Raw genomic sequence first — 11117 nt, 5'->3', positions numbered from 1 at the left:
AAACTGAGAAAGCGTGGGGATGCGGGGAGAGGGGGGACCCTAGCGCCCTAAAGGCTCCGATCCTCCCTCCGCTGAAGACAGAAGGAGTCTAGGAGGACCTAGGGAGGAAGAGACCGGATCCCCCGAAGCACCGGGGCGCGGGGCGCTGAGCTGAATCGGCGCAGGTTGAGAGATCGGGGAAGGAAGAGTGGTTCACCTGCGCGGACAGCGACTGCACACTTAACCACTCGCCCTCTCCCCGGTCCTTAGGGCTCCAAACTCCCAGCCTGACTTTCCCGTAGTCGGTTTGGATCCGGTCCTGCCGTATCCCAGCACTTGCCCCCACCTCCAGGAAAGGGCAGAGGATGGCATCTTGAGTTAGGTGACCTGGACCTCCCTGGGAGGTCAGCTGCACAGAGGAGGGCGCTCTCCACCCTCGGAGCACCGCCGTCGCCTCTCAGACCCTGTGTAGAGCAGACTAGGGGTGGCAGGAGCGCACCCTGGGCGGGGTGGGGAAACACTTGGCGGAGGGAGGCAGGTGTCACCTCGGTCTGGGGACAAAAGTTTCGTGGGCTACCCGGACTTGGCCCTGCCTGCCCTTTCCTCATCCATCCTACCTCCTCCTCCGCCTTCCAGACTGGACCCCTAAGGTCCAAGAAGTCCAAAGCCCGGAGAAGTGCACCGTGTAAATATATTGGCTTTATTCGTGTCCGTTCGGACGCCTCGCAGACAAACACCCAGGTAAAAAGACCCTTAAATAAAACGCCTTCGGCTATTGCAATGCAAAAATAAATATCAATCCTCCGGCTGCAGCAGCAGCCGCGCTGCGTCCCCCTCCCCCCAAAGTCCCCTCGGTCAACCCGTCAGTTATAAAAGTGTTCAGCGAGAGAGTGTCGGCGTGAGTGCGAACGGGCGTGCGCTGAAGGGCAGGGCACAGTGGAGCGGTGATGCAACATTCAGAGCCGCAGACCCCCGGGGCCCGGCGGCGGCGACCCCTGGCGAGCCGCCCCGGCGCCGGCCGCCTCCCGCGCACACTCACTGCAGAGTCCCGCGCTGGGGAAAGAGTTAAAAAAGAAACATTGACAAGGGCAGAGAAAGCGGCTCCCCTCCCCGGCGTCCCCGAACGCGCTCCGGGGGGTCCGCAGCCGGGCTGGAGTCCTGATCCCCGGGGACGCGGGTCCCCTCCGGGCGCCCCCGCGGCTCCCGGGCGCGCGGCGGCAGAGCGGGTCCCCGGGGCGGCTGGCGCCTCACAGGGCCGAGTCGGAGTCGCTGGAGTCCAGGCTGTTCCTCAGTTTGCAGCCGCCGAGCGGCTCCCTCTGCAGCGACAGGCTCTGCGTGCTGCGGCGCAGGCACTCCAGGCTCTGCAGGAACGACTTCTTGGCCTTCTCCTCCTCCATCGGGGACACCCCCTCCTCCTCCACCTCCTGGATCTCGTCGAAGGTCACCGGCTGCGTCTTGAAGCGGGACTGCCGGGGCCGCCGCAGCCGGCCCTTCCCCCGGGGCAGCCTGGCGGGCCGCACGGGCTGCGGGAACTCGTCCGCCAGGCACACGAAGTGCGGCATCACTGCCTGGTAGCTGGAGCAGATGCCCAGGAGCTCGCCGGGCTTGGCGGCCGCCATGGCGCCGTCGGCGGCGGCGGTGGGGCCGGGGGACGGCGGGGCGCCCGGGCTCTCCGGGGGCGGCCGCGGCTCCGGGGTCCCCCGGGAGGCGGCGGCCTGGGGCTCTCCGGGCGGGGGCTCCAAATCTGCTGCGGGGGTGGCGGCGGGCCTCGCTGGCCCGAGCCGGCGCTGCTGGGGAGGGACGGCGGGCTGGCGGGCCCGTCGGGGGTCGCGGGGCTGCGCGGCTCCGCTCGGCCGCTCTCCGAGAGGCTCCCTGCCGCCGCCGCCGCCGCCGCTGTCGCCGTAGCCTGTGGCCCGCGGCGGCCCGCCTCACCGCTTATATAGCCCGCCTCTGCCCACACGGCTGCAAGCTCAGATGACAGCGAATGCCATTTAAAGCGTGGGCGCCCCGCGCCCTTCCGCCTGACGTCGCCCTCCCCGCTACTCTGGGAAAGTAACGGCCCCTTCCCCCCGGCACCGCCCGCCCGCCGCGCTCCGGAAGGCGCGCCCCGCCCGCCGCGGGCCAGCCGGCGAGAGCGCCCGCTACTCGCGGACCCTCCTCCCCGGACCCCCAGAACCCAGCCGCCACTGCTGGTCCTGGGACACTCCCAGCCCACTCCCAGTCTGCAAGGTTTCGGGACGATTCCCCGGCCCCCGCCACCCCCTCTCCCCCGGCCCCGGTCCCTCCTGGCGCGCAGGCTCTCCTGCCTTTGCGGGTACCTCGCCAGGCGCACGGGGCCACAAGGCAGCTGCTGGCCCTCCTGCCGGTCGGTCCCCGCAGCCAGGGCGGCCAGCTCCCCGGGGTTGAGGTCCAAGAAATGGGAGGGCTTCTGAAACCCTGCCACCCCCTCCGCAGGCGCCGTAAGGAATACACACACACACACACACACACACACACACACACGCATGCACTCACGAAATACAAACACACCCCATTATTCCATTCTGGTTCTTCCTTCCCTACGTGCTTATCTCCTCACTCTCCCTACCCCAAGTCCCACCCCCGGCACCCCCATTCATGAACCGTAGAGTGGCACTTGGATAGGGCACTAACGACAATAATAATAGCTCCCATCTGGAGCACTTCACCCGAGCCAGCCAGCGAGCTCCCTGTGCATACATTATCCTGTTCGTCTTCCTAACACCCCGGTGGGATAATTAGTGTTCCTACAATTTTACATGAAAAAAGGGGAGCTTCAGAAGGGATCATTAACTAGTCCACTAGAACCTGATGGAAATGGGTGGGGTGGACTCCAGAGCCCAACAAGAAGAGCAGCATCCCCAAGCCAAATCCCACCAGTGAGTGCCCCAAGACCTTGGAAAGAAGATTCCCAGGGCAGCATCTTGCCTCAGGCCCCCAGAAGGGAACTCTGCCTTGACCAGGAGGCTCATGGCCTCCGACAATGGAGGGCGTCAGTGAGGTTTGGCCTCCCTCTATACCCACTCACCCAGGGCCTCTTAAGTTGTGTGAGAGCTCAGGAAGTAAATGGGAGCAACAGTGAAAGAGCTCTTGGGAGATGGAGGCCAGAGGATCGTGAGTTCAAAGCCATCCCTGGCTGTACAGAGAATTCCAAGCCAGCCAAGGCTACGTGAGAGTTCCTCAAGGCAGGGAGAGAGACAAAGAAGGATCGCATTGCCTCCCTCCTAAAAGTTGAATTCCGATGGGAAGGGGGCGTAGAAACATCAGGAAGAGCAGGTGCCTTGATGAAAATGCAGAGGGAGAAGGGTGCAGAGCCAGTCAGCAGAGGAGACTTCTCATAGTGGGCGGCTCGCGGCCGGAACCTGATGGACAATGATAGCACTGCCACGCCCTCCAAATGGGCTGGGGCGGGTCTGGCTCCGCATCAACTTCTTCGATGCAGGTGTGCACACCATGCTATTTTCTCAGCAACCGTGGGCATCCAGAACCACTGTCATTGCTGTGGACTCTCGAGGAAACAGAGGCACAGGAGAACCAAGCACAGCCAGTCAGCAGAGCTGAGATCCGGTGTGGTGGCTCCCTGGCGCTCAGTCTACCCACCACACTGAAGTGGAAAATTAAACAGTTGGTGTGGCGGGGGGGGTGGGGGGGGAAGGGGAGGGCAAAGGAAAGAACCACATGGTGCCAAGGCAGGAAGAAAGTGTTTGGACATCAGGACCCCTGGCACAGGTCACTAAGGCAACAATAAGATGGGTGAGTGCAGAGTGATTGAGTAGGGGAGGAGAACAAGAAGTAGGGGCAGTTTCTTAAAGTTTTGAAGCAACGCCATAGAAATGGAATTCCATCATGAGGGCACAGGTAAGGTACTGAAGTGGTTTCCTCCAAGGGATGTTTTTCAAAAACTGGAGATTCTGAGGAGAGAAGCCTAGGAAGGAGTAGGGAATTCACACAGAGGATCCAGAGGATCGTCACATGACTTCAGACTCAGGCCACCAAAGCCCTGCATTAGGGCTGAGGCCAAGGAGATGCAGGAAAATGGTCTGATTGTTGATTTATCTGACGATGAGGTGTGGGGCAGATCACAGGGATCAAGGCTAACTTCTTTGCATTTGTGGCTCCAGCAAGCATCCAAGGACACTACTCTCAGGGTAGAGTCTGCCAGCTGTCCATTTTCTGCCTGAGGGAGACCTCAAATGCTCATGGCAGAATTATACCAGGTAAAAGGACAAAGTCGATTTGCATAATCTTGAAACTTGAGGGCACTTGTCTTTGCATTGCCTTTATCAGCAGTTTAGCGATGCTCAAATAGCAATATGGGTACCAGGAAGGGAAAGCTGGTCCTAATGAAATCTCCTCAAATCCACAGTACTGGTTGAGACAGCTACCAGGGAGCAGGAGGCTGGAACCTTTGTTATGACTGAGCGAAATGCTTATCACTGACATGTGGCTATTTGTAACTCTAGAAAAATGGTTAGGAAGAGCCAGAAGAAAAAAAAAAAAAAAAAAAGACTATTGACTGGAGGAAAAAAAAAAAAAAGAAAAAAGTACTTATTTGCATGTGTTGGCTGCTTGGTGCTGCTTTTAGGAAGATATTACAAGAAAGAGATTGGCTGGCTTACAAGAAGAGGCAGGCAGAAATAGAATCCAGAAAACTAATGTCCTTGGGGTTGGAAAAGCCACTTACACATCCAAAGGGCAGGTGGTCTGACCATGGCCCAGAGCCTCTTAAAGCCTGCCTGTTTTGCCAAAGACTAAGGCTTCAAAATCACTGCTGCAGCCAACTATTGTATAAAAGGTGTCATCCAAGCCCATCATTTCGGATGTCCTTGGGGTGACTCTCATTGTAAAACAGTGAAGAGTTGTCCAGAAAGACAGTAATCATCGGGAAGGCAGTTCTAGGTATGGCTAAGGACCACATGGAACTGAAGACAACTAAGGTTCTGGAGTTGGTATCATCAACAAAGTTGCAAGGCTGGTCTCTGGGATCCCAGGATGAACTGTTCTGCATGGAGGGCGAAAGGGCAACCAACTGCCAGTTTGGCCAGAGGTCAGGGCTGCCGAGGGCAACCAGGTCATCCACACAGAGCTTCCGCCACTGTTTTCTGAGGGTAGGCTTGGGCAGAGCCCTCTAGCTATTGACACAGCTAGGTCACATTCCTCAATGTCCCCCATAGCAGGGGGTCACTGCCATCTGTGGAATGTGGACAGAAATAACATGTCACTTCTACCTCTTCTGCCCAAGAGGAAATGCCTTCTGTGACTTTTCTCTCCCTCTGGCAGGAGCAGCAATAAGGAGATCATGAGAACTCTATGGTAAAGATAGCAATACCACCACAGGCTCCCTCACAGGCTGAGTGGAGGTGAGCTCTCTACAAGCTTGAACTTTCCTTAGAGCTATAAAGAAAGAACTTCATAATTTACAGCCATTCTAATTTGGAGTCTTTACATTGATGCAACATTGTTCTAAGAAGAGCCATAAAATGTCCAAATGGAGATATCAGGCAGGAATGGAGCTTAGGGGAGGCCTGTGGGCTTGAAGTGAAGGTTTGGGGATTCATTTGTGCCATCAACGCGAGGGGGAAAAACGCCTCACTTTTCAGACAGAGGGCTGGGACAGAGAGAAGGGCTGGAGATATAGGCCAGTCAGTAAGTTGCTTGCTATGCAAGCATGAAGCCCTGAATTGGGTCCACAGAACTCATGTGAAAAAGCTGGATATGTTAACATATGCTTGCAATCTCAGGACTAGGGAAATGAAGAAAGGCAGATAGATCCCTGGGGCTCACTGGCCAGTCAGCCCTAGTTGAGTGCCATGTCAATGAGAGACGCTGCTTACAAACTAAAATAAAACAAAACAAGGAGGATGGTGCCTTAGTAATCAGTCTAGGCTCCTGGATGAGCTACAGGCCAATGAGAGAGACTAAGAGAAAATGTCAGAATCTAAGAGAAGGGTTCTCACAGGATGAAGAGTCCAGAGGCCCATCCTAGCCTGACTCTACCATAACCCAATATGTGGCCTTAGATAAGCCACCTGTTGCTCTACTCACAGTTCCAATTGCCACCTGTATAGCATGAAGCCTTCCCTGCTCACCTTCCACAAGGTGACCCTACTCAGTCACCCTACTGTAGAAGTTTAACCCAGCAACACGGCCACTCTGGCAAGGGATTATATTCAAAGACCTAGGTCCATGTGATCTGGCTGGAATACAGACAACTCCTTAGTATACACCTTTAGTTCTGCTGCCTGAAATACAGATACACCTTTAGTACACACGTTTAATCCTAAACATTAACATATAATTGAGGGGCAGACAAAGTGAAAGATCTGACAGAATGAGTCAGAGATAGGATATGCCCTACTTTCATGAGAACAGGCAGGAAAGAGAAGCTACTTAAGAGCAGCACAGAAAAAAGAGCAAAAGATTTCACAGAGACAGTGCAGTAGAGTTCAGGAATACGGTACAAGTTTTTGTTTGTTTGTTTGTTTGTTTTTCCCACTCAGTGCAGTTCAGTTGAATTCGGTTGAGTTTGTAGAGTTCCATTCATGCAGTCAGTCAGTACAACTCAATTTGTGGGATTCAGAGGCAGTTTTTCCAAGCAGAGCAACTCAGTGAGAAGCTGAGAGAAGACACTTTGAATCAGTCAGCTTGGAGAGGCGTTTTGAGCCAGAACTCAGAACAGCTGAGTTGAATTAGCCAACCAGAGTTCAGAAAGAACTAGAAAGGGCGAGCTTATTCAGCAGTAAGTCTTGAAGGCTGAAAACATTTTTAAGCCTAGGTTATTGTATGGAGGCTGGAAGATGAAGCCTTCAAGGTCTGGGCTTGCAGATTAGTTTGGATGGAGGCTAGAAGTGTCCAGCCCTAGGCTTAGGGATAGTTAGATAGAAACACTCTGGGCTCAGCCCAACCTGTATTCGCACAGCTTAGGTATGGCTCTCATCTCATCCCCTCACCTAAGGAAATAAAGACATTTACACCCTACCTCCTTTTATTTGCAATGTTTCCATCTCCACATTAGAGCTCCTCATGTAAGTCATCTGCATTACCTCTATTGCTTCTCCAGCACCCAGGACGAAGCTGGCACACGAAAGGGTGCACAGGTCCTGGTGGAATGGTCAACTACCAAATGCTCACCATTTCCCGTGGTTCCCAGCAGGCCACACTGTCTCTGCCAAGCCTTCCTTCCTAACAGGAAGCTCTCCTGGCTCCAAAATCCCAGCTAGGGGACAGCTGCCCTGGACTGTCCCTCTCCACTCTCAGATGGGGATTTCCTAAATCCTGGCACAGGGCAACGAGAATAGGAAGAAAGGTTTGTGCTTTGTGGTAAGCAGCCCAAATTAGCCACAAGGTCATCCTCCTTGCCTGGGGACTGCTCAAATGAGCCTCTAGGGATAACAGAGAGGGTGAAGAGATGGAACTTGGCTTAACATACAAACAAAAGGGCTGTCCTCTGGCTCAGTGGCAGTTTTTGTCTACTGTGCTTGAGTCAGGCGGCTTCCTGCAGCACCACCCTAGCCAAACAGCAACCAGAGAGTATCCAGCGGGCTGACCTCCCACCCTGCCTGGTCACCTGTTCTGCACTGACCCAGTTCATCCACAAGCACTCCCGCCTCAGGATGGCTCAAGAAGCAGCCCCACCATAAGAGACCTTTGTACACTTCCACCCAGCCCACAAGAGCCAGCCAAGCATTACTGTCCAGTTTGGAGGTCACACGGCTATATTCCAGGCCCTACTCTGCCGCCGAATGGTCACTCGATTTTTGGGTTCACGCCTGGAAAGTCTATGGAAAGTCTGGGAGCCAGTGGTGTGCCTTCGGGCAGCTCCTCAGCCAAACATGTGTTAGCATGAAGTCAAAGCCCCCTTTGTCCTTATGCTCTCATGCCGGAGTCTCTTCCTCCCCCCAGCCCCCAAGGGAAGATATATCTGGCTGTGGGAAACCCCCACATTACAGGACATCTAGGTGCTCAGTGTCTGTATCTCTCTGCCTGACTCACAGCTTAAAAGTAGTCAGATTAAGCCACCGCGAGCTGAAGTCGGGTTGCTAGGTGAAAACCGTGGTATTGGACTGTATATTGAGTGGCACTGCCCGTGCCCAAAGGAAGGCCCAGAAGGCCTCTGGGGACATTAACCCATTATTTAATATATCCCCATCTATCCATTGTCCACAGGTAAAAGGGCCAATGGCTTCTGTTTGTTCAGGATTTTTTTTTCAAAAGTTGTGTGTTGGTATGTGTGTGTATGTGTGTGTACATGTCCACACACACGTGCATGACGAAACTAAAGGTCGACTCAGGTATTATTCCTCAGGAACCTTCCGCTTTGTTTTAGTCAGGGTCTCTAACCGGGACCTGCTGCTTCCTCGGGCTGACCGTTCAGAGAGCCCAGGGATCTTTCTTTCTCCCCCTGCCCTGTCCTCATACCACAGGCATATTCCTCTGTGCCCACCGATGCAAGTGGAGACCAACCTCAGGTTCTCATCTTGTGTGGCAAGCTCGTCACTGGCTATCTCTCCAGCCCACTTTGCTTTTTGCATCCAGCGTGTCATGTAGCCTAGAGCGGCTCAGAGACTGTTGGGTCCAAGGATGCCTTTGAATTCCTGATGCCGCAGCCTCTGTTTCCCACGTGCTAGGAATACAGGCGTGTGCCACCATACCTGGCAAAGCCTTCTCTTCTGTCATGCATATGGTGGGGTGGGCAAGCCTGGGAGTGGGGACTGCCTTCTGGAGGTGCTCAGACCCTGGATCCCTGCTGCCCGCTGAGCTGCGTTTGTGGAGGCTGGGGCTCCGGCAGGGGGCATTGCCCAGTTTTATACATAGCCTTGCCTGGGTGCCCAGGGGCTGTGGACGGCAAGTAAAGAGGATGCAGGATAGTTTTGCCAGGGCTGCAGCCCTGGGTATACAGAGGGTCACGGCGATGTGCTCAGTTGGGCACAGGTCATGTGCGGACTCTGGGCCAGCTCTGTTCAGTGCATCACCTCACTAAACCACCCTCTGGATTCCTCTGAGGGGTCCTTGCACCATATCTGCTTTACAAGTGGGACCAGGGGAGCCTGGTACTTTGCCGGGTCCACCCAAGTCCTGAAGCAGGAACTCAGAGCCAGGTCTGCCTGCCTCAGGAGCTTGCTCACTGTCTGCCCCAGCCCATTCTGTTCTCTCAGAAGCAATCTCTCTTCTGACAGAGCCAGAATCAGACCAGAGGTTAGATGCCTGGACTGCTGAACCCATCCAGTCACCCACAACCTGTGGCCTTGAGTCTGTCTCTGAACTGCAGTGCCCCACCTATGAGGAAGCCACCCCTGGATTCTCTGGACAGTTCTGGGTCTGTTATCTTTGGGGGAGGACGTAGGGATAAGGAGACCCATTTGCTAGAAGTAGGTGCTTTCTCTCAGGAAAGTGTGGTCAGCAGGCCGGGCTGTGGCTGAGGGAGACGGCGCAGCGCACAGAGAGCAGATGAAGCAAGGAGGGGGCCGAACACAGGGAAAGGTCTCTTCCACCACCTCCCCCACTGTCCCCCCAAACCCTGGCCTTTGGGCAGAGCCAGGCTTTTAAGGAGTTGTCGTCAATTCTCCATCGATGCCCTTCATTCTGCTTCCAAGGAGGCCCTGGCATGCTGCCCCAGGGTGGCTGACAGCCGGCTGTGGGGGAACTCAGCAAGCCAAAGCCAGGCCCTGAAGGGCACATCACAGGAGGAAGAGGGACAGGGTGACAACTCCTTGGGTCCCTCCTCTGGTTTCCCCGGGTCTGGGTAAGACTGTCATGTCCCTCCTAGTGGCTTCTGGACCACGATGGCACAGACCCGCTATGATCTACAGCCTTGGTCAGATGCTCTCTCCCACCCCCACCCAGCTTACCCTGACGAATGCCCAGACTGGGTCTCAGAGATCCAGCCACTCAATGAGAAGTGGTACTTCACATGGGCTGCCTGGGTCAGTCTGGAATTGGGGTGTTACTAACCCAGCCACTTGTGTGTGTTTGTGTGCATATGAATATGTGTCTCTGTGTATTCATATACATGCTTGTATGTGTGTGCACGTTCATGTGTTTGTGTGTATAATGTGAATGGAACAGAAGAGGATGGAATGGGAGCAGACAAGCAACAGACAGGCTGTTTTGGATAGCGAGTCTCTGCCTGGTCACACCCTTCTCTCCCACCAGCATTCACTCCACTCTGTAGCAGGCCCTTGGCACAAAGCCCCTGACTTCAGCATCCTACCAACTGCTTCTCTTTGCTCAGAATTAGCACTTGTCTGGAACAATTGGGAGCATAAAAAGTGCTTCAATAATTTGGCTGGAGGGTTGCCATGACGATCCTCAGCAAGCTCCAAGAGGGGTGTCAGTGTGCAACGAGCAGGGAACAGGCTAAGGGAAAGGGCAGAGAGGTACATTCAGACAGGCAGGGAGGAGCCAGGTAGGCCTCATGTCAGACCCTCAGTCTCCAGTGGTACTCTTCAGGCAGTGATGAACTCACTCTCCAATCTGGGCTGCACTCTCCCCTGGGCAATGGGACGGACACCAGCTGCTGACAGGCTGCAGGGCTAGCATAGCAGGACTCCTCCCATCAGGAGGCGTCCCCAGGAACGCCAGACTGGGGTTGAGAGTTGGAGTCCTTGGGAGTCCTGGGAGGAGAGCCCAGGATATCCTTTTGAAAACTCTGTCCAGCCTGCGGCCCAGCGATGCTTGAGGGAGAAATAAGAGGAGCCCTGCTAAGGACTTCTTCCCACCACAGCTGCCCAGCCCAGGTCCAGATCTCTGTCCTTCCCACAGCTCTGAGCATCACTATCAGGAATGAAGTGCTACACTTTCTTGAACATTGCAACAAGGTTTTTCTCACTTTCTTGAACATTGCAACAAGGTTTTTCTCCTCCGCCACCCAAGCAAGGCAAGGATATCTTTGCTATCTTCTGAAATGAAGCCAGAGAAGGGGAGGGGGTGGACCAAGGCCACGCAGCACATAGCGGGAAGGGCAGTGAGGACAGAGCCTAGCCCTGGACTGTACCCCAAACCTCACTGCTTCCTGAGAGCAGAGGCTCTCTGGATTAGAACCATCCAGCTCCACCTGCTCTGTACAGATGGGGAAATTCAAGCTCCGGGACGTGCCCCAGCCTCTTAAGGCATTTTCTTGC

At 55.0% G+C, this 11117-nt stretch overlaps 1 protein-coding gene across 1 annotated transcript; it reads right to left on the bottom strand.

Moving 5' to 3' along the window:
- Positions 1-660: 660 nt before the first annotated feature.
- On the bottom strand, positions 661-1944 carry C18H11orf96 (chromosome 18 C11orf96 homolog). Its single transcript, XM_021627232.2, has one exon. It carries the CDS (start codon positions 1596-1598, stop codon positions 1227-1229), a length of 372 nt encoding a protein of 123 aa, XP_021482907.2. The 5' UTR covers positions 1599-1944; the 3' UTR covers positions 661-1226.
- Between the last annotated feature and the right edge of the window lie 9173 nt (positions 1945-11117).

Source organism: Meriones unguiculatus, chromosome 18 (assembly GCF_030254825.1).
Source record: "Meriones unguiculatus strain TT.TT164.6M chromosome 18, Bangor_MerUng_6.1, whole genome shotgun sequence".
NCBI lineage: Eukaryota > Metazoa > Chordata > Mammalia > Rodentia > Muridae > Meriones > Meriones unguiculatus.
The sequence above is the reverse complement of the archived record's forward strand: the minus strand, read 5'-3'. Positions and strand labels throughout refer to the sequence as shown.

Coding starts and splice junctions, on each gene's coding strand:
- C18H11orf96 (XM_021627232.2), bottom strand. CDS start 1,598: ATGGCGGCCGCCAAGCCCGGCGAGCTCCTGGGCATCTGCTCCAGCTAC.